This window comes from Toxorhynchites rutilus, chromosome 3, assembly GCF_029784135.1.
Source record: "Toxorhynchites rutilus septentrionalis strain SRP chromosome 3, ASM2978413v1, whole genome shotgun sequence".
Lineage (NCBI taxonomy): Eukaryota > Metazoa > Arthropoda > Insecta > Diptera > Culicidae > Toxorhynchites > Toxorhynchites rutilus.
In genome coordinates this window covers 277,908,812-277,933,750 of record NC_073746.1, presented here as the reverse complement: position 1 = coordinate 277,933,750, position 24,939 = coordinate 277,908,812, and the positions used below count along the sequence as shown (strand labels likewise).

Below are 24,939 nucleotides of genomic sequence, written 5' to 3'. Positions count from 1 at the left end.
GATTAAAGCGATTATGAGCTGCAAAATAAAAATGCCGGAAAGTGCTCCGAGCCGAGTCCCGGAACATTTTTCATCATTATCACCAGCCAACGGACGGCCAGCGCAACAAGAATTGGTAGGTTGAAAAGAAACCTTGTTCCCACGAAACAAAAAAACAAGGAAAAACGCACAAAAAACCATGCAACCCAGTATGCAATGAAGCAAATTGATTGCTCCATCCCAAACAGGTCCGTCCGGAATAAATCAAATTCATTGCGAGACCGGAGATTGATGGGTCGAAATTTGTTTACAGCGGAAAAACGCACTTTTTGCCCCACACCTGTAAACAGAAACAGAATGTACAATGTCAACACCAGATCCACCACTGGAAACCGTCGCAGGTGTTCGGATTTCTTCCAAAGTAAGTAGGACGGAGAGATAATTCGCAAATCTAGATTGGGAATTTCCGGGATTATATTTTAATGATTCAGTTCATTTGGTGTGGAACAAATTCAAATCCAATGTCGTCACTGCTACGCATTTGGAGAAGATGTAATTAATGGATAACTCCATCGTTGACGGAGTTACACGGTCCACTGCTTCATTTGACCGGGAGAAAAACACCAAATTTCCGGAGGCAGAAACCATCAATCATTTTGGGTCCGCCAAATGATAACGGTTTTATGACCCGAAATTAATTGGTGGGTTCAATAGAGGGTAGGCCGTTAGGGATGAATTTTCGAAGCAGTTAATTCAGATAATACTAATGTCAAATTGAGACCATCATGGTGAACTAACTATTGTCCGAATGGCCAGTTTTGATGAGAATAATCATATTACAAATGAATGATTTAATTAGGCATTGTTAGCGTAAATGCACGGATTGCTATGGAATTTTTTTTTTTTGAAATTGCATTCCCTAATTAGCTATCGAACAGAGATTATTCTATTGTTGAGGTCAGCCCATCTCTCGAGACCCAGTAGTGCGTAATCAATGGTCATTTTGCAAGGTTCATCTAACACAAAGGCTAGTGAAATGGTGCAAAAACACGCTAAAACACAAATTAAACAGACACTCCATGGTTCCGGCGGTTCCCGGAATAAATCGCCACAGAAAACGACTGCAACAGAAACCACCGCTTATAAAATGTGTAGTAGGCTATAAATATTGTGGCGCGGTATTGTATTTCAAAACAAGAATTAACCGGGCAAACGTATCGCCCCAGGCAAACGTAACGCCCCGGGCAGACGTATACCGTCCGACGCTCGCTAGAGCTCGGTCGGACATTGCTAAAGGATCGTATCCTATGTTTCAAACTAACCGGGCAATCAGTGGATCCCAGGTTTGCGTGCGAGACACCGCCGCTTCCGACGGCGGGTCGGCGGTGGACTCGGATTGCGTCATCTTGGCGGCATGGGCCGCCTCGATTCCTTATCCTCGCCAAATGGGGACTTCGTCCCCATTACATTGTCCTCAGAATAAATTTCGAAAAACGAGAACAAGAGAATAAATTTATAATAGAAATGTGAGGCACATGATGTTTTTCCCGCGCCAAATATTTCTAGCCTACTACACTTTTTCTAAGCGGTTGTTTCTGTTGCAGTTGTTTACTGTGGCGATTTATTCCGGTCACCGGTTCCGGCATTTCGGTTCGAACTATGAATAACGATCGTACACACACGAATTATGATTCAGAAAAACACAGCATTATCATTATCTAATTATTTCTAGAGGCTCAACAAATTAAACTTCCGCCAAACGGAACTGCGATCGGTGTCCACATGCGCTCCAGCGCGGGGACGGCCACCCTTGGCAGGACACAATCCTGTAGTAATAGTTCACCGGATCACCACCGGTCGCATCACACGCCATCGTCCGGAACAGCACAGCATCCGCCCCCGCCGCCGCCCAGCGCACATCAACACTCGCACCAACATCACTCCCACTCCCATCCTGGGCAGCAGCAGCAGCAGCAGCAGCAGGACACAGGAACGCAACTTCAAAGCCTCAAGGGATGCCACCAGCAGCTGCCCCACGCAGCGATGAGTGAAATGCGTGTTTGATTGGATTTTTCCTGCGACTGACACTCTCCGGTTGATGGTGAAATGGTTTAATGTTTTGTTCGGATAATCTCTGTCCACACCACGCCACCATGCCGCGGTTCGGCCAGTGGCTCAGTGGCTTTCGGTCAGCTGGAGTTCCTTTTTCACTGCTTGTTGATGCCCACACATATTTCCTTGTTGACCAACTGATTATTACTGATGTTTGTTATTAATTGTTATAGTGGGTGTATATTTGTTCCTTTCATCATCCTAGGGTAGTAAGCCGATCGGTCCAGATATCGTTCAATGAACTTTGCAAAATTTGAATTCCATGAAGTGCCATAGTTGACGATTCTTTTTTAATCATACATTCTCTCATTAGATCTATCCGCTGAATATTTTTAAAATTCTTTTTTTTAAGTTGGTACTACTGACAGTGGTTCTCATGTCAATTTCGAGCCCGATCTATCATTCAGTTTGTTAACAGCGTCAATAAGAACAGGTTATTTTTTTTTTTGCTTCGTGGTTTTTTATATGAATACAACCAGTTTTTGTTACGATTTTTTTTGTGCGGATTTTCCAATTAACGCGGCAATATCACTCCTGAGAGCATATGACGGTAATATGTGCTTATGACGGAATATTAGTACCGCATCCTATGACGAATCTCACGTGGATTTTTACGTGACCTGGTTGTTTTTACGTGGATTTTCGATTTAACGCGGATTTTCTAATCAACGCGGTTCTTTACGAGGTACGCATCCTGGGTGTAATTCTATTGGTCAAAGCTGTTGTATGAAATTTTGTGTTGCAATTTTTATGCCGAAACGTTGCAAATGTTGCAGAATACATTTGGTGACTCAACTATATCGAAAACATGGGTGTATGAATGCGCAATGGTCCAGGAGGTGCATTTAAGTGAAAATTAGCATCTAGAGCTCGATAGTTATTTTCTAGACAAAAACTGTCTTCGACAAAGTTGTTAAATATGATAGGGCTCTTATTTTCATGTCATCAAAAATAGGGTGACCAAAATTTTCGACGAAATAAAAAATCTATCTTTCTTATCTTTTTAGATAGAGGCAAATATAGTTCGACAATGTTGTAGCCTTAATTATTTTAAGCAGCTTTGTAGAACAAAGTTTTATTCTATTTCTTGAAATATCTGATATAGCGCTTTTTATTCTAAGTTTCATTAGGATGACCATGAAAGAACAGGTTTTTTTTGTCACTATCTTAATCCTACTTAAAGTTATTGATGCTTTTTCACCCAAAAACTCATGAATTCAACTTTAGTTTACTCAAATACAAAAAATAACATAGTTTTGGAAATCCCACATTAAGTAGAGTCAAATATGCTCTTTCAAATGCCGTCAACGAGCATTTTTTTAAGTTTGCCCCAAAAAGAATGAAGAGAGTGTATTTTTTGGGAAGAAATATCAACAACTTTGAGTAGAGTTGCGATATTGACAAGTTCTGCATCACAAAATATTTGTCTTGGTAAGCTTTAAAAGTCTTCTGAAGACAGTTTGCATGTAAAATTTGATATATAAAAGTTAGAGCAAAAAACCGTTTTTTCTTCATGGTGACCCTAACGCAACTTACAAAAAAAGCGCGCTATATCGGTTATTTCAAGAAATAGAAGAAGCTTTGTTCTACAAATGTGCTTAAAATAAATGAGGCTGAAACATTGTCGAACCATACCTACCTCTATCTATAAAGATACGAAAGTTAGATTTTTTATTGTATCGAAAATGTTAGTCACCCTATTTTCTATAACATCAAAATGAGCGCTTTAACACATGCAAAAACTTTGTCAACTAACTCTTGATGCTAATTTCCACTTATATGCACTTCCTGGACCATTGTGGAATGGTATAAAGCATTCAAAGATGACCGAGAAAAAAATGAACGATTTGCCACGTCAAGGACGACCATCCATCTCGTGAACTGATGAGAACATCGACAAAATAAAAGGAGAGGTGCTCGGAAATCGTCATTCAAGTTTGAGAGAGCTAGCCCGTGAATTGAATATCTTTCACGAGACTATTCGTAATATTTGTAAGTTGATGTTTTGTACATGAGAAAAATGGCTATAAAGCTCAGTCTTCTTCAAAAATTTCATCGAGATCAAGGGGCGTAAGACGAGTTTTAGAAACGAAAACAGCTCGAATGTAATCGACCCTCTCCTTTCTTCCTAATCTCTGTTTAAACAGTAGCTTCACGAAATGCAACTTTTCAATTTCATATGGCTGATAAGAAGTTTTTTTAAGGCGTTTGCGAATTTTTTTGCTTCTGTTAAAATGAAAACATTGCTTGAAAACTACTTGTCGAATTAGAACAAACGAAACATATGTCCAATATATTCTCATACAAATTCAAACCCCGCTTATTTAGCGTCAGATGTTCAGATTTAATTTTCAATTATTTTTGTTGAAAGATCATACAATATTGATTAGTTACAGCATAAATTCCGGAATAACTCCAGAAGTTCGGTATTCCTCTTTGACCAGCTCATGACGTGTATCAAATCATTCGCAGGTGGCACACACGACATCCATACGCATTTCGTCCCGTATTCGGAAAATAACGGCTTTCAAATGGGCAGGTACCCTTGTACTTGTTCATTTTCGGCACATATTGTCGGGCGGACTCGATTATATACAGTCTCCTATTTCTTTTCATCGGATATAATCAAATCCTGTATACAAACGAGTCAAAAAAAAATTGTTTCATTTGTTTTTATACATATCTATACTTTTCGTTGTTTGAATATAAAAGAAGAATTTAATGTTTAATTCATCCCCTTAAACACACACATTTCTCACACGAAAAAAAAATTATCCAGAATCTTTCAGGAGATGAAAGAGGATCATATTTGATGAAAAAATCTTGCTACGATCATATAGAATTTCAACAATGACAAAGTTTTTGACCTTTTTTATTGTTCCGTAATCTGTTTGCGTTAAACTGACTCTACTTCAAAAAGTACGCTACGTAGGACAATTCTGTCTACTGTTGATTTGAAAGATGAGAAATTTAGTGCAGGATAAATTAGAGCATTTAAATAACATTTTGAAAGTGAAAAACTTAAACGACAGTGGTTTTGAAGATGTTAATTTTAACCCAAAAATTCTTGATTATTTCTATCAACCAAATTAAAGCCCTCAAACTCTACAAGCTCTACAATTTGACACCCAATATATCTTTCTGGATTTCGACACAATGTCGTTATAAACAAGTCCTGGTGAAAATTCAATCAAAATCTTCGAAAATCGAGATTTTTACTCAACTGTAAAAAATATTTTTTTTCAAAATGTATTTAATCGAATCATATGTAATCGAGTCCGACCTGTATACCCACACGAAATGATCCAAAGAATTCTGATCTGACGAACTGGGAGGCCGTTCACCTTTGAACAAAAATGCGGTCAAATTTGTCCAGTTCTGAACCACATTCGTCATGTTAGAGGATGCTCCGTCATATTGTAATACGTAGTGATCCTTTTTTTTAGGTTGAATTAGATGACTTGATTACATACAGTTTGAAAACTAAATATGTTTTTGTTTATGTTTCAATTTTTTATTTCAAGAAAAATATAATATTTCAACGTGAACGTAAAAGTTAATTGGTTATTATAAGTACAATGGAGTAATAATCGTGATTTTTTGAGATTTTGATTTATGACAATATTGCAGCGAAATTAAAAAAGATAGAACTAGAACACTTCTATTTCTAATACTGAGATTTTTTTTGTGAAAGAATGAAATTTATGAAATTATTTGAATTTCATTGATTATTAAAATTTTAAAGAAATGCTGAAAAAAAATATTTTAAAAATAAAAATTCATTTTTATAAAAAAGTATATTTTGACATTCTGAAAAAAAATATGAATATCTCATACAAAAACCAACAAGCTATCCATACATCGGAAGAACATGTAATTCCCGAAAATTTACACACAAAAATGTTACGAGTAAAACATTAGTTTTTCAGGAGTCTCCATGCAAAAATGCTATGTATTTCAAAACCTATAAGAGATAGATAGTTGGCGTCTTTGACAGAAGTTCATATTTTAATATTATCTTAAACTTTGCCGAATACACTTTATCGCTATCTTGACCTTAAAAAAATAGGATTAATAAAATTTCAAAGAAAACACGACAAAGTCGTTATTAGAAAAACGTTTTGCATCTCCTCTGTATGAATGACTTGATGGTTATTATGGTTATTATTGTTATGAGAGAAACTTGGACATTTTGCGCGAGCTAAATTTACCTGCGTTGCTTCTCTTACTTGGACGCTATTTTGAGAACTGTAGAGCAAACATGAAACGCCTATTTGACCAAATTTTGATAATCCATTCCCTTAAATGCTGGAGCAGGATTAGGCTTTGCGAAATGCATGGATCGGCATACTCGTGTTCTTATCCTGACCGAGGAATTTTTGAACAATCGCATAGGCTGGTCAACTTTTAAATGCGGTCTGATTCCTGCTCTGTTGTACAACACCTTCAAAGTAATATACACCTTTCAAAATAGTTCAAAACATATGTTTCACTGAAGTGAAATCTCGCCTAACGTTTCAATTAAAAAAAAACCACGAGCTCCAAATATTGATTGTAAAGTAGCTGTACTAATGAAGCAATAGTCAGAATCGAAAATTAGACTGACGCTGAGCAGCCCCTGATGATGAAGAGGGATGATACCCTACGCTATACCCACGAAGTACCAACGGTATATATTTTATTGCTATATTTTCCCTGTTGAATAGACTAGAAAAAAAATATCCACCACGATCGATCTGCATCAACAATCGGAATCTCAAAACAAATCATTCATCAAAAACATCGACGCGCCGGTCGGAGGTAAACTCGTTATCGAGATGCGCAAAACCAAACTTTGTAAATTACTTTTTTTCTACGAAACAAAGAAAAACCCTACCAAATAGAACAAATACCAAACAAACAACAGAACTATAGCTAATATTGAAATTCAAAACTAAAATCAATCCCACATATGGTTGAAAACGAAATTGTCAAACCCCGATACAATTACTGGAACACACACACACACTTCAAAAACAAGTTCATCGGAATAAAATTTCGATTCGAATGGGAGCGAAGGAATCAACTCCTCACACTTAGGTAAATCTTTATAACGAATGGCAAAGCCGGATCGGAACCAGGAAAAGGAAGTTTGTCACAGACACTAAATAATTAGGCAAATGTAACAGCAGAAACAAATACAGAGACATTCACACTGAAAGAGTTGAAGCAAAAACGAATGCGAATCACAAAATGTTAAGTGTTAAACTAAAGTAATTAAATTGATTGAATGTAAGTCGCGGTAAATAATGATAATTTCAAAACTGTTTTAAAGAAGAGTATCTGAGGGAATGGAAGTATGGAAGTGAAAGAGGAAAAAAATAAAAAAGAACATGTAAAAAGTAACGATCTGAGTAATATAAATAACAAATTGTGTTTCATTCATTTTTATGTTTAATTTATCCCAGGGAAAGGTGGTGGTAAGTATTCCTCTCTCAACTGAATTTAGATTCGAATCGTACCCATGTGATGGAGAATATTATGCTTACTCAGTGACGCACATCGTATTACCATTCCATTCCATTGAAATGAACCGTTGCGCCGTTTCCGAACCTAATTCAGAAAATTTCATTACGTATAAGCAAACATAATCAAACCTTTCACGCATTTAGCTGCTCCCCGATGTTGCTGCGGTTCATATATTAAACTTCGGCAATCAGGTTCCACCCAATCCCGCCCTACTGCTGTTACGGTTGTTCAAACGGCCACCACAGCTAACTTATCGAAACAAACGACCGGCTGTTCCTTCCAATCAGCAAACCCCTTTCGCCGGAGGCTACTTACCAGCTAACCATCTGCCACCGCCCCCACCACGGATGAATGCGAGACGTGAGTGTTGGGAATATGATCCTTTCCTCCAGGACCGGGGCTGATATAATGTAATTTATTCGCATTCGATGCCCTCTGTGCCGTGTCCCGAAGGGAATGGGATGTGGAAAATATGTGGCAGGAAATCGAAAATTCCCTCCCGACAAGCAAATATCGCCTAGGTTGCGCTTCATTGTTGTATTCTTCATACGAGAACTGTATGATAAGCACCTGGTCGATGGGCAGGAATACCCCAATTCACGATTTGTTTTCACGTGTACGACATTGTATTAACTTGAGGATGGAGTGTGGCAGAAAGGACCCAATAAGTTGACATAAAACTCTTCATTAGTAGTGCTTTCACTTAGCTGTGATATTCTGTAATAAATCCAGGTACCTCCAACAGTTGTAAACTGACGACAAAAATTATTCCGATTGCATTCCAACAACGCCAAATACTGCTGAATAAGTCTGAACGACTGTGTCAATCGAGTCACAGTAGCTATGACCAGTGTCTTATAATATCAACAAATATTCACGAGTAACGAACATGATTTTATTTCAGTGTAGATGACTTTTTTTCAGCTTGAAACACACTGCCCTCATCATATTGATGACAATAACAAACGAGTTCATTTTGTTTTTTTTTTTTTTTTTTTTTAACTGTATTATAGTGACTTTCAACTCATTTGGCTGGTTCGTCACTTTTACTTCCATTTTTGGAAGAATATCGGGAGTGAGAATTGAACTCGTGACCTTTAGCGTGAGAGGCATGGATGTTACCACTACGCCAGATCGCCTCCAGTTCATTTTGTTCATATCGCTGTTGCTTGAACAAATTTGCTATAATGAATGAATGCGACGTTGAGTGGGGTTCATAACTTCGCTGTTATTTATACTTTGGATATCAAAAGCAACAAATTGATATTCATCACATCCGAAACGATATTCGTTCTGGCAGTGAATTTAAGTTCAAAATAAATTTTATTTGGCGGGATGGTAGCAACGGCATATGCAGAATGGATACAGAATGGAATGGAGTGTTTGTAGCTACCGTCAAGTCATTTGCGACATCGGGAATTTCATAAGGTATTTCCGAATACGGCATCCGGCAGCTGCAAAACCCAACCGCACACAGCAGCCTCAGGATAGAAGTTAACAACAGCCGAAACTCATTTGGTTGAAATGAAATTCAGTTCTGATAAGTTCCAATAATCAAGATGAAAATGACACTGGGTGGAAAAAATAAACATCAAAACATATTGAAGGACAAAAGTTCATTTGCTCATATTCACTGGTTGCCTGGATCTGTCATTTTAATTTTCGTTTGGAATACATAGGTTTTCGATGCAACCTAGCCCGAAAATCTATGCATTTGATCTTAGGGAAGATGATTTTTTCCAACACTAGCTATGACTAACAACTACATGGGCTGAAAAGTCTGAAAACAATCGTTTTTTTGACGTAGAACTATGTCTTTCATTAAGGGTGCCAATTCAGAAAACAGGTCACGTTTTTTTTTAAATAAAGTTAATGTTAATAACTATTTTTGTCTCGAACGGATTTTGACGTTTTACATACCAAACGAATCGGAAATTCCCTAAGATTTGTTTTTTATGCTACATATTAGAATCCCCTGGTGTGTAAACGGTTTAAATTGATGAAAACTAAAAGCATTTCCATTTTCCCATACATTTGTCATTTGTGAGCTTCCTTACCCATGTAATCTATAACGAGTAGCTCATCGGCGATCAACGAAGAGGAATAAAAAGCCTCCGTGAACAAAGAAGGGAAGAAGAAGAATAACGAAGGAGAATATTTGCCTAGAGCATGGATATTGGATCTCGCTGAGGCAAACTTTTAGTATCGTTCTGGATACAAAGCAATGAGCATCGCTTGTTCTTCCTTGTTTTGCGTCATCACATGTCTTCGTTTCGGATTAAGCTCTGGAGACTGAGACTGGAAATATCAATAAAGGGCTTCTGTCGAGAAGAGCGCAAAGCGGAGAACTTGAACAAAATATCAGCGTAGTTCTACGTCAAGAATGTGGTCTTGGACACAACCTGCTGTAATTTTTTTGCAAAGCTGTATTCATTCCTCAACATAGTTTCCTTTGAGGGTGTATATGTTATATGGTGGTTTAGCGAGTTTCCAAGATTTCGATTCCCTTTCTACATAAAAAACTTATACTTATACGAAACGCCTAAGTCAACGAAATATACCTCAGTGCCACTCTGCAGACAGCCCATTGGACTCAGGAGTGTGGTAATGGATTCACGTTTCATCCATTGTCACAAAACGTCGAAAGAAGTCCACTCGATTACGCTTCAACAACGCCAAACCGGCTGTTGAATCATCAACTCGCCGCTGCTTTTGGTCGACAGTCAGCAAACGGGGTACCCATCGCGCGGATAACTTTTTCGTGGCTCGCAAAATGTATCCCACTCATTCTTTTGAAATGCCTACGTCCTCAGCTAACTCGCGTAACTTGAATTTAGTATATCTATAAACTGCTTTCAACCTGGGGTACAAACTATATTTTAGCCTGAAGATTGTCCAAAAACCACGTAAACCAATTTTAGACATTGTAAATTCTTACTGTCATAACATTCCTTGGTTAATGTGAAGGCCATAATAGAAGTTTTTGAATAAACATGCACCATAAAAATACACGGAAGCATTTGATCATGCTTGATTTAGTTGTATGACCCATTGTATCGTATGTATGTCGTCCTAGTCCGAATTAGATATAGAATTATTAAAAACATCACACCGTAAGAGCATAGACTGCAGCGTAAGAGTGTAGTAAACGATTTAATCCAATGTGTCATATATTAGCTCACGAAAGAAATCAATCATTTTATTCTGAAAAAACAGAAAGTGGGTTATATCTATGGTATAACCGCAATGGTGACGTAGGACTATCGTTGATTCAGTAATCCTTTGTTTGAAGTTGAATCTGAATCCATTCTGAATGAATGAATAAATGAATATTTAGGGGACTTCGAAAACGAGAGCGTTACGTTGGAGGTACAAGGTTTTATGCATCCAATATTGGATACGAAAATATCCTACTGATGGGGAAGAATAATCTTCAAAAGCTATCCTGTTAATTGCGATTAATTGAAAAATCACAAAACTGAAAGTATTTGGTCATAGTGTTATACCAGGGACAGACATACAGCTGTAATTGCGTTGTGCGTGTACAGCGTTGTACAGGTACCATCGTACCATGACAGACATACTTTGGTTGTACATTGTACCGTATGTCAAACTGACAAACAGATATTTTTCCAATTTTCACCACATATTTCAATGAAAAAGGTTTTTATTTAGTGTCTAAACTATCCAACACAACAAAAAAGTTTCCAATCTGAGTTATTAACTCAAAAGAAAGTCAATGAAAAGAACGTTTATCAAGTGATTTGATTCTGCTTGCTCATGCTACCCACCACTAACCGTCTATGGCGCTGCGCACAGTACAACTGTAGCCATGTACAGCGGTACAGGTACAACGATTGTACCAAGTTGCTTGCATGGTTCTAGCGCTGTACATGGTGACAGACATACAATTTTCGAAGTACAACGCAAGTACAGCTGTATGTCTGTCATAAGTATTACATGGATAGAAAACATTCAAATAAACTCTTTCACATGAATGTATTTTTAAATTCCCAGAGGAACTGGCAGATTATTTTCAGTAACGATTAGATATTTCCACATTTTCCTCGATACTGGAAGCCCACCAGTGGTTTATACTAACTCGATAACCATCTGTTAATGGCACTTGATTGAAACATATTTGGTCACAGTGTTACATGGATAGAAAACTTAAAAATAAACTCTTTCACATGAATGTATTTTTAAATTCCCAGAGGAACTGACAGATTATTTTCAGTAACGATTAGATATTTGCACATTTTCCTCGATACTGGGAGCCCACCAGTGGTTAATGCTAATTCGATAACCACCTGTTAATAGCACTTGATTGAAAAATATTTGGTCACAGTGTTACATGAATAGAAAACATCAAAATAAACTCTTTCACATGAATGTAATTTCAAATTCCCAGAGGAACTGACAGATTATTTTCCGGATCTTTCTCGATGCTGAATGGCATCCAAACGGAAAGAATTCCGTGCGTGTATGTGTGTGTGTAGCGGCTGCTTCGATGGTCACCTTCTCTTCTCCTGAAGGATCGGCTTCTCTGTGCTCCCTCACAGTTTCAAACAAACTGCTTGCGTTTCAGGGCAGATCTCGATCCTTCGCCGTCCAGCATCCTCAGCAACAATGTTGTCTTGTCGATGTCCTCACGAAAAATGAATGCGTCTCACCACCAGAATATCGCTTAAGCATGCTTTTTGTGCGTGATTGAATCGAAAGAAGGCGTGGTTTACGATGGCAATTTGGAAGGCAAACTAGAGGGGAATGAACTGAGCTCGGAACTTTCGGCGACTGAGCAATAATCGATTGCGGGCGCATACAATATTGGATATGGAAATATCCTACTGATGGGGAAGAATAATCTTCAGAAGCTATCCTGTTACTTGCGATTGATTGAAAAATCACAAAACAAAATGTATTTGGTTATAGTGTTACATGGATAGAAAACATTCAAATAAACTCTTTAACATGAATGTAATTTTAAATTCCCAGAGGAACTGGCAGATTATTTGCAGTAAAGATTAGATATTTCCACATTTTCCTCGATACTGGAAGCCCACCAGTGGTTAATGCTAACTCGATAACCATCTGTTAATAGCACTTGATTGAAACATATTTGGTCACAGTGTTACATGGATAGAAAACATTCAAATGAACTCTTTCACATGAATGTATTTTTAAATTCCCAGCGGAACTGGCAGATTATTTTCCGGATCTTTCTCGATGCTGAATGGCATCCAAACGGAAAGAATTCCGCGTGTGTATGTGTGTGTGTGTAGCGGCTGCTTCGAGATCTTCTCGGGGAACCGTTTGTGGCATCACTCTCCTCCTGATGGATTCCCTTCTGGCCTACGGTGTACAAACAGGCTCTTGGTGACACCGTTCATCCGCGCTTTCATGATAAACGAAGAGCTTCACCACAACAGCGACAACATGCTCCAATCACTGTTCAATTAGAACTGAGTGGATTTCCGAGCTGCGCTCGCTTACATACCGATTGGTGATTTCAATAGCCTGTTTTGAAAGCAATTTTAAGACTATTGAAACAAGTTTTGGATCAGAAAGTAACAAGTATAGAACGCGTAGACATTTTATCTTTCGAATGAAGTGTTTATCATACCATTTCGTTCAGTTGTTTAGGAGCTATTAACGCTCAAAATCTCGGTCTCCGGCGTAACGCTTTCGTTTTCGAAACTTTGATTTTACACCCCGGTATAGAAATGAAAGACGTAGTCCTACGTCAAAAATTATAGGTGGTTGTGTTCAAGACACGACCGCATTGTTGACGTAGAACTACGCTGTAGTTTGATTCAAGTCGCTTGTTTATAACTACGGATATTATTTTATAATGCTACGAAAACTTTGAAATAACCATTCTACCAGTTTGGTCGCCCTGAAATGTTTTTTTTTATTGTAGAATTATTTGACTATAATTGTCATTCTTGTGCTCGCAGAACAATACAAGCTCGAGATAAGCGCAGCTGTCATCCTTAGTGGAGAAAGTTTTGCTACTGGCAAGCGAAACCAAATCACATACAAAATTCCAGAACGACATTTACTTTCTTGGTGACTAAATAAACGAAATAAACTCTATCTATAAATCTCAACAACCTCGAAAAGAGTAGCACTGCTTCATTATGATCAAGATTAGCGCAAATGCAATCCTCGTTGAAAGCAGTTTTGCGACTGGCACGCGAGCCCAAATAAATTAATAACTTAACTATAACTTTTTGAATAACTTGGTATTCCCCAAAAAATTTTTTGGTGCACAACCTTAACACCTGCTTCGAGCGAGCGAGATCCGCCGTTTATACTCTAGGCAAATATTCGTTCTTCTTCTTTTCCTTTGCTCACGGAGACTTAACATCTTACGATTTCCCCTTCGTTGCTCGTTGATAAGTTGCTCGTTATTGACAGCTCTGTTCGGGAAAGCACACAAATGGACAGAGCAAATGTATGAGAAAATGGGAATGCTTCCAATTTTCATCAATTTAAACCATATATCGTTCTGAATCATATTTCGGACACTTTGTTCTAATATCTTGAAATACTTAATGCACTGATGACATAACTATAAAATTAATATCACAATTGCTTCTTTAGAGTAATATCTTGGTTTCACTATCATTTCATATGAGAACTACATTTGAATTTTAACATAATCGGCAAAAATCTGACAACACTACTCATTATCGTTTGTGTTTGACGTTTGCTTAGCGTGAGAACGTAGAATTTACCCGTTCATAAACATTTAAATTTCTCCCGTGTTTCATCAGTTTTCATCATCGTTAACAGTTTACTGTGATTGCTTGGTAAGTGTGTCGCAGTTGATTATAAAATATAATCAAGTGTAATGTATTTTTTCGTCCAAAAAATTACAAAATAAAGTGTCCGAAATATGAATTCAATCTGTACGAAATTTGATTTAGTGTCCGAAGTTTGATTTTTATTCGCTTCATTTGAAAAGCATTTTATTCGATGATTTTTTTATATTTTCAATCAAATAGGTACCAAAGTAGAAAGATTAAATGCATATTGAACTAATTTATTGAAAATATCAACCAAAAATACCTGTGATTAAAGTTTCGATCTGTTTTCTGCATCATATGCCTTAAGCGTCCGAAATATGATTCAGAACGGTACCGACTATGGGATTGTAATGTATAGCATATCAAACAAATCTTAGGGAATTTCCGGCACCCTTAATGAAAGATGTATTTCTACGTCAACAAAGTGATTTTCATCTGCCATGTTCAGATAAACCCAGTCTGGCATCGTTGACACCATGCGTTTACATTTAGATCAATTGTTTACTGACGGAAGTAGACTGCCTTGTTTTGTATGCCGCACCTTTGGCATCGAATAAAAACACTATCAATGTATTCGTGCGATGCAAAATTACAAAAAAAAAACTCTCCACCAAACGGCAAGAGAATCAATTCGGTGTCCAACCGAGTTCTCATCGGGTAGCACACGGTCCTCCGGTAGAAATGTGCCTCTGGACCAGTGTTGACACACGCACAGATTTATCTGGAATGGTACAAATTTTTTCGTTATTTTTGCTACAGATTCTGTACGGTACAGGGTACAGATTTACGCTAAGCATGGGTATTTCGATTTCACTTGCCACTCGTTTTCCCCCACAACGCAACGAGAAATCCTTTTGCCCCCAATTCGACGATAGCTCACAATGTAATTAGATGCGTATTATGAATTATTCTCAATTTGCCGATAATAGACATTTATCAGTTCGCAGAATCAATGGAGTGATGATCTGGAAATGATCTTGAAGATGGTATAGAATGGTTCCTCTCTATTCTCCCCCAAAGATTTGACGAGAGCCTGACCTAAAAGTTTTAACGTTGATAGTGATTTTATTAGATTAAGGTACAGATTGTTATTGAATCAATTCGTGCTCAATTCACGTTTTTTCGTGTAGGTTTTACTACTAACAGTTTATGTAATGGTGGACGAAGATGTCATTATATCGAGCATGTTGTTTGGTTATGTAAAAAATGCAATTAATGAATTTAACTGGCTGCTGATTTATAAGTTCGAAAGGGTATACTCAAGCATATTTTTCAGGACTTCCATTTGAGATATCAAAAGTGAAAAAAATACAAATTTTGAGACTCAATTCAAATGAAATTACTACACACAATCACAGTCCTATGTCAAGATCCCGTCCGTGCCCCTTGGCCCAGACACATCAACTTTTTCGCGTGTGAAATTTTTAAAACTTTAACAAAGCTATATTACGGTACATGATGCCTTTACGCCGCAGTATCGCTTGGTGCTGCTGATCATAAAAACATTTACAGTGCAATAATTGATCAGTTTCTTAAGGACGGAATTCCTTACAAGGATTGTCTGAAAGGATCCGCGTCGGACGGTGCAACCGTAATGATGGGGGTTTCGAATTCCGTAATGCGCTCGATAAAAATCGATTGCCCAGATCTAGTAATCGTCAAATGTACATGTCATTCGCTGGCTTTGTGTTCTAGTTGTTCATGTGAGAAAATTCCTGACGATCATGAGCATTTATACCTATATATCCAATATCCCAAAAAGAACTAACGAATTCGAGGTAACACAGGAAATTTTGGTTCTACGATAGTAAAGGGTGTGTCACATCAAATTGCATCACGGAAAAAACGCTGTAGAAATTTAATTTTTAGGAATTATATCTTCAGCTTTCGCTTATAATCAGATAAGAGTGTATAGCTCACGTTGGCTTCACTGTTAATTTTTCGTAAATTTGGAAAAATGTCGTCGAACGAAAAAGAACGTCGTGAATTTATCCTGTACACTCATTTCGAGAATCCGGAGTTGTCACATCGGGACATCGGTAAGATGCTGGGAATCGTTCAATCCACGGTCAGCAGAGTACTAAAACGATACTTCGAGAACCTAACCATCGACCGGAAGTTGAAGAACGGCAAAAATGGATGCTCCGTCAGAGAAAAAGATCACAAGCGCGTAGTTAAGCAGTTTAGACGTGAACCGAGAAGTTCGGTCCGGGATGTCGCCAATAAGCTGAATTTGTCAAGTTCATTCGTCCAGCGGACCAAGCAGCGGGAGGGCCTGCATACATACAAGGTTCAGAATGCTCCTAACCACGACGAAAGGCAAAACATGGTGGGGAAGACGCGAGCCCGGAAGCTGTACACCGAAATGCTGACGAAGCCGCATTGCCTGGTAATGGACGACGAAACCTACGTCAAAGCGGACTTCCGTCAACTGCCGGGCCTGTTGTTCTTCTCCGCAGAGGACAAATTCAGCGTTCCGGAGGAGATTCGCAAACAGAAACTATCCAAGTTTGCCAAAAAGTACATGGTGTGGCAAGCGATCTGCTCTTGCGGAAAGTGGAGCGCCCCCTTCGTGATGACCGGCACGGTAAACGGGCAGGTTTAGCTTAAGGAGTGCCTACAGAAGCGCTTACTACCACTTTTGAAGCAGCACGAGGGCCCGACCATCTTCTGGCCGGATCTCGCTTCGTGCCACTATTCAAAGGACGTGTTGGAGTGGTACGAAGCCAACGGGGTCACCTTCGTGCCAAAGGAAATGAACCCGCCCAACGCGCCGGAGCTTCGTCCAATAGAGAAATATTGGGCGATTATGAAGCAGGCCCTCCGGAAGAACCCAAAAGTTGTCAAATCGGAGGCGGACTTCAAGAGAAAATGGATTTCTGTTAAAAAAAAACTACAACCTGACGTTGTACAGAACCTTATGGACGGGGTAAAGAGGAAGGTGCGAGCATACGGGCTTGGGCTCGAAGTATGAATAAAAAGAAAATGCCAAAAGTTGTTTAATAGTTTTTATTTTACTGTCTAAAATTTTCAAAAGGATCGGTCTACTGGGCGAATTTCTACAGCGTTTTTTCCGTAATGCAATTTGATGTGACACACCCTTTAATATACAATATCTAGGGAATGAACTGCGTACCCTAATGGTAAAACTATTCCGTAGGGAAATCACAGTTTCAGAAAACGAACATGTGCAGGATTGGAGGATAAAAACTGGGTGCCTAAAAATTAACGCTTCGCTCGCATTTTCGACGCTCCGATGCCTCGTTTGTAACATTTTCAGTATATTAGATGTGCAACGTAAGAAGTTGGTCATATTAGTGATTTGCGTAGAATTTAAAGGAATGGCGAAAGGTATTCTGTTGACGGTAGAGGGGTGGAAAATAATGAAGATATTCAGTGAACAAAAGTTTTCTAATCGCTCGATCGTAACAAAAATTGGTCTATCTGAGAAAGTAGTACGGAATTTCTTTAAATAGTGCCACAAATATGGGATATAACGACCAACAAATGGGAACACCAATGTTACTTTGCGTTTTAAAGGTCGAATAAGACACGAAGCAACCAGGAAACGATATTCTGCTCATACATTAAGGCAGAATCGGTTGTTCCAGTAACGAAGAGGCATATTGCGCGCATCTTGAATGAGTCACCAAACATCATGTGGAAGAAACTTCAAGGGAAGCCGAAACTGACCGTCACCCATAAGCAGAACCATCTCATTTTCGCCCGGCAATACATGGAATGGAAACTAGAATGGAGAAATGTTGTATTTTCCGGCGAAAAAAGTTCAATTCGGATGGTCCGGACTGTTACAGTTGCTATTGGTACAATTTAAGTCAATGTCGGCATGTCGTGATATCGAAGCGAAACTTTGGGGCGGAAGTTTGACAGTGTGGAGAGCCGTTTCCTATCACAGCAAGCTTCTCATATGTTTCATTTTCACCCGAATGAACTCCGAAAAGTATCTTCAATTACTGGAGGACGTTTTAATTAACCATATTGAGAATAACGCTACCGAGGATGTCGTTTTGTCAGCAGGATTATGTATAGATCCATGTTTCCAAGCAATCGAAGGCTTGGTTTGCCGAGAAGGACATTCCGCTTCTTGAATGACTTGCTGGCAGTCGATTGCAATCCCATAGAGAACCTATGGAGAATCTTAGCCGAGATGGTCTGTGCAAACGGATGACAATTTGACAACATTTCCTGTCTCAAGGCAGTAATTCAGGAATGTTGGCCTATAATCAATATGGCAACACTTTAAAAGCTGTCTGACTCGATGCCAAAACGAGTTTTCAAAGTGATCCGAAATGGAGGTGGACATACTAAATATTAGCTACCGATTGGACTCGAAATTTGCCGCACAAATTTTCTTTTATTGAAATTTTAGGATGCGCCTAAACGAATGTCCACCCTGATTCCACATATTTGAATTACTTAGAAAACAAAAAGTGAATTTATACTTTTTTTATAATGAATTCGATGAAAATAAACAATAATCGTCTTTTATGAGCAAAACTGTACAAAGAATTCACTTATTTTTAAAAATATTGACGAAAAATAGGGTGCGGTTAAACGAATGTCTACCACTGTATCATGTTATACGTAGAGACTTGAATCAATGATTGCATAAATTAATTAGATAATACATCTTTTCCGGACTGTAAGCAACTTTGTTTAGATTAAATATTTTGACAAGACAATTTTTTGGTTTTTAGTTATGCACATGACAGATTCGGAATAAAATTAGCATTCATTGATATTGATTGAAGTCTCAGCGTATAACATGATAGTCTAGGATTAAAAATGAAAAAAAAAATCAGGAGGGATAAAACATAATCGAGACTATAAAGTTGGAATATAACCACAAAATATACGAGCAGATTAAAAGAAGTGCCAGAAATAACGAAGAAGGTCCAGAAAACATGGAAAATATGTAAAGTTTGTGTTTGTTATAGAGATGGGCAAAACGGTTCATTTCAGTGAGCTGCTCAGAGCCGCTCATTCATAGTAACAAGCCGGCTCATTTGAGCGCTCGCCCATCTCTAGTTTATTACAATAAATATTCTATCAAAGAATTGGTGTTAATTACTAATACGACATACAGGAAACCATCTATCGCTTCATTTTTATCTTATTTAACAGCCTACCTAAGCAGCAACATGCTACACTCCATTACATTTAAAATTGATCTATGTATAGGGTTGGGGAAAAAGATATGTCGTATTTCTGATCGAAATTTGACGCTTTATTTAACATACTTGAAATTATCCAATTTAAGTCAAATATGCGCCGTTTTATTCGCAAACTTGTTGCCATTTAGAAGGTAACTTCAGTATCCCCCCCTCCTTATTTGCAAAAAAAACTCAGACAGCCAGTTTTCGCAACCCCCTTTTGAGGCCAACTTAGTATCACCAAGAGCGTTAGGCATGGACCGGAAGAGATGATAATCACTTGGAGCCAGGTCCGGACTATACGGTGGGTGCAATAGGACATCCCATCCGAGCTCCCGTAGCTTCTGGCGGGTCATCAAAGATGTGTGAGGCCGAGCGTTGTCCTGGTGAAGAAAAAACCCATTCCTATTGATCGATCAAACCAACGCTGTGCTGTGCGAATCGTTACGGTATCGGGTCCTTAAATACACGAATTTTTTTCGGCCGCCTTCGTTACAGTTTTACCTCGCAGGTAGTAAAAACGTAAAATATGGCATATTTCTTGCTTGGTGGACTCCGTCTTTGACGCGCTATAACTTGAGACTGAAAATGAAAATGTGGAGTTTCTAGAGGACAAGAAATGTTTTTATTGTGGTACGACACTCCTTCCTCCTCCGTAAGAAGGGCTGCCATACAAATGAAACACAAACTTCTGCATAACTCAAGAAACAATTTAACAAATGGAATCAAACTTTTCATGTGAAGGTTTAAGGGAACCATAAATGTTCTATGGTGGCTCGAAACCTCTCCCCCTCTCTCTAAGGGAGGGGCTGCCATACAAATGAAACACAAAATTAAAATTATCCAAAGGGTTAAAATTATTCAATGAACAGTTCTGCGTTTAACCCATGAACGTTTGCCTAGTGAGAAAACGTTAATGTTTGAAAGTATTTATAACAAAAAACCATTTTGGGCGAGACGATGTTTTTTGAGTCGGCTAGTATGAATATAAAACCCAAGTAACCCTGCTCCCGTTTACATAAATGGGATACTAGTTTCTCATGGTCGATCAAAGGATTTTTGATTTCAAATAGCATTAATATTACGCATGATTTAAAGTCTCCTATTTTACGCATAGTTCATAATAAAAAGAATAATGCATACTGATGGGGGCTTACCAGAGGGGGTCCGGTGACGAAGGATTTTCTTCCGCTTCCTAGAGCGGCCCAAAGGATCGAAAGTGAATTTTCCTGCTTACGATCTCAGCCATAAACTGAGATTAACCGCACCGCAAATCTCGCGCTATTTTCGGACACCTTTTATAAATCGTTGCGAAGATTTCGAACATGCACTAATTCACGATGCTGATTTTATTTATTTCACCTTCAGCGATGTAATTTTCTTCAAAGACACCTTTTTCGATTTAACAATTTCAAAATTGGTTTAATCACCGTTCACGTTTATACAAATGGATTGGATATAATATTGGATCTGATCTCTTTCTCGGTCGGAATTCAACTGGTCTGTGTGGAGATAAAAGAGGTTTTTTCGCTTCTCTATTGCGTAAACCACTTTTTGCTGGTTGGATGGTTGGTTGACCTTTTAAGGCGGCACAAAAGTTTTTGGACACCTCATTTAAATTTCGTTCACATACTTTACATAAAATGCAAAATAAGAGATAATGTTTTTGTGTTGCAAATATTATATGTATGCTATGTATATTTTCTTTCAAAAATACTTAAGAATACTTCATTCTGATCTTGATTGGTTTGGACAAATCTGATATAAGAAATAGATAATCAAAGAATAAGACCAAAAAATTAGGGAGAAACATATTTTCATTACCAAAATTCGATCATTTCAATACCATAGTAATACTTGAGCGGATTGCTTTTATTCCACATTCTTCGCGAGTGCGAAAAGGATAGCAACGAAGATGGTCAAATGAAACACTACAGAAATGTCAAAAATTGGATGAAAAAACAGAGGTTCGATACAGTGATCTATGACCTGAATCTACGTCCCCATGCACCTCAATTAATCACATTGTCAAGCAGTTACGAGCGACGATTTTCTATTAACGATTTTATGGACAGGAAGCAATAAATACGAGATTTTTAAAATTTATGCCCAAAAAACCGTATTTTCTAGAGGTTCTAGAAAAAAAATATATTCACATATTTTTTCACAGTAATGTTCGAATGGTGGGAAACGTCCGTCTCTGCTTGAATAATATGATTAATTAAAGGTTCATGTCAAAATTCTATTTATCCAGCTTTGAAATGTGTAAAAATGGTTATTTCAGATAAACAGTTTTAAAACGGCCAGTTCTCTTCCAGTTTTTTGAAAAATATTATTGGCAACCCTGGTTATACTCGCTATAGATTACTGTAGGCGCATGGTAGTCTAGTCGCATAGGAATATTGAACGAAGATTGAAAGTATGTTAACTTTGAAAAATAATTACTCAGAAACAAAAAAAAACGCCTCTCTGATTTTCGGATAAGTTATGTAAAACTGCCTGAGCTTTCAAGGAATTCATTGATTGTATTTGTTTTATATAGTTTGCATGCTATCATGCGCCTACATTAATTTGTAGCGACTACAACATGGTTACATTTTGGTTACTTGTTTTAATTCGTGTATTTTTACACTACATTACAATTCCTAATTTGACTTCTAAACATGACATCTAAAATCGGACGATTCCTTCCTCGAGTTTTGCGCTTATCCATTTGCTTGATCAGTTCTCGGAATATGCAGAAATTTGTATTTCATTTGTGTAGCAGCTCCCTCCCATTTGTGTAGCACCTCCCTCCCAACCATAGTGTGGAGTTGCGAACCACCATAGAAACATTTAATGCTACCTAAAAGGTTTTTTACAAATACTCATTATATTTCCTAATTTCTAAAAAATTGAAAAAAGGCATTTTTTTTGACCACCCTAAAAAGGAAGAGTGGACCCTAATGCCAAAATAAACAAAATACGGGTCTAATATTTTGCGATAAGGAATAAAACAAACACTCTCCACGAACATCTGAGACGCATTGTTTGGCATAGAAATCTCAACTAAGTACCGTTTTGATTCATATTTCGGACACTCTGTAATAATAATTTGAGATGCAATCCATGTCAAACCGACATAGTGGTTTGTCGGTTTGACATGGATTGCATCTCAAATTATTATTACAGAGTGTCCGAAATATGAATCAAAACGGTACTTAGTTGAGATTTCTATGCCAAACAATGCGTCTTGAAAGTATTCTAAGTGGCATGCTACACAGTACGTGTAACCGCAGTGCAAGTTGGAAGAATTTTTTTTGATAAAAAATTCCCCTATCCAGAACGGGAATCGAACCCGAACCCGCGGTGTCAAATGTGTGTGTGTGAGGGTGTGACGCTAACCACACGACCACGGGAGCACATAACATCTATTGGAGAGAAGGTTTTTCATATCGAAACAACCGAACTCCACCAGCTAGCTAACCTGGGCCCTATGACTAAAATCCCTTAACACGTTGAGCCCCGCGTCGGTCCCTAGGAGATGACATTGAGCTTTTTGGTAGAAAAGCGCCGACTGACTGAGTCTGACAATTACGGAAAAATGGGGCTCAACATGTTAAGTAATATCATGCTTTTGGTTATCTTGTCGCCGGTTTGTGGTATGATCATGAATCCATGAGATTCCATAAAAAAGATTCAATCAAACCCTGTTACCTGATATTTCGGTGTAACATAGTAGCGGCATCTTCTATCGTCACTCTTCGTTGTTCTTAGAATTGAACTGTAATTTCGTTACACGAAATTATGATTTCTGTATATTCAATAGAGACAAAACTATTGTCTCCCTAATCGTATCGAGTTTGGGAAGAGAAAACAAACGCAAAAAAAAATATTTATCAGGGCTACCAATAATTGGTTAACTTCGTTTTGCAGATGAATAAATAAGAGTCCGATGATAGAATTTACGCAATCGCAAATCGCGTAAAGCATAAAAATTCCGGCATTGGTATATTTCATTTCTCCCTTCAGAGTTATGTAGCTTTTGTACTGTGCAAATATATTTCCGAAATTTATCGCATGGCACCAATGAAGGAGGTCAGAAGGCATGACAAACATGAATGATTTTGCTTTTGTAGGAAAACAATCGCCAAATTGATGTCCTTTAATGAATAGGTATAACTGCAAAATTTCAAAAAAAAAACAAATTTGTCGATTACAATGGATGTAGAAAGTCTGAAATGTTATTGAAAGTTTTCCAAGTTGACAAACGTATCAACAATTTCTGATCATCCCTTTGAGCACCCTCTTTCGTAACCACTACATAAAATTTGTCGAAACCGTCCACATTATCTTCACAATGCAAATTTTGACCCACTCGTTTATCAACAGCGGTCTGTTGTTCGCAAAATTCGTCACTTTAGCCCGAAAAACCCCAAAAATGTGCAACATTTTGCATGTTTCCGCAACCGCAAAACGTTGCCCATTGGCTGGTCCGACGGAGAAAAACTGCGTGCACAGAAAAAAGAGTAACAAAATAATGAACTGTCCATTTTCGGTTTTTCTCATCCCCCATTCGATCTTTACGAAAAGTCTGACAGCAAACAACCACCGAAAAATATAAATCGTTCTTGCGGCAAAAAAACATCAACAGCAACGGAAGCAACGCAAAATAAAATGATATCGAGATTCAGAACTTTTGAAAATGATAATCGTTTGTTTTTCAATTAAAAATATATGATGCGATTGTGCTTTTATTGAGGCAGCTTATCCCCGTTCCACCAACACCATAACTCCGTGTCACTCATACCCCCTCATGAGGGGTACAAAAAAACAATGCGCATTGGTGGAAACGATACTGCCTGTGATGGTGTGGTATTGTGTATAATGAAAAATAAATATAATCTCACTTGATTTTTTCCCGGCGCGAAACAAGTGGAGTAAATATCCAATTTTCATTCGGCTTTTCTGGACGAAGCTCCATCGGTTTAATTCCCCCGTTATTTGCGTTTTTTTTTTGCTTTCTATTCCACTCCGATTCTATATTCCAATTTAAATTTTGCCTAATATCTGAATAAGTGGGATTTGTGGGAGAAGAATCGGTTGCTGATTCCGTCGACGCAAAGTGTTATCGATTATTTTGCAATTGCTATGGATTTCGCGAATAATGGTTTCATTAGCAATGTAGTCAATTACCGCTGAACCGAACCGACCGAACAGCTAACGCTTTGGAATTTTAATTGGATTTCACCCTTGTTATTAGATTTCATCCTTGTTATAAAGGTTTTATAGGTATCTAGTTGATCCGAGAAACTTCGTTCCGCCCAAAGTTTATTTTTCATTCAAAAATTCACGTTTCCTCACTAAGCGCAACT

General features: G+C 38.0%; 1 protein-coding gene across 2 annotated transcripts in view; it reads left to right on the top strand.

Moving 5' to 3' along the window:
* The window catches only part of LOC129774724 (neuroligin-2), a 217,404-nt gene extending 209,924 nt beyond the window's left edge, over positions 1 to 7,480 (top strand). For both annotated transcript variants that reach the window (XM_055778637.1, XM_055778638.1), the window contains exon 10: positions 1,712 to 7,480. In XM_055778637.1, the coding sequence (XP_055634612.1) occupies positions 1,712 to 2,043 (332 nt within the window). In that variant the 3' untranslated portion in view covers positions 2,044 to 7,480. The remainder of the gene's footprint in view (positions 1 to 1,711) is intronic.
* The last annotated feature ends 17,459 nt before the right edge of the window (positions 7,481 to 24,939 follow it).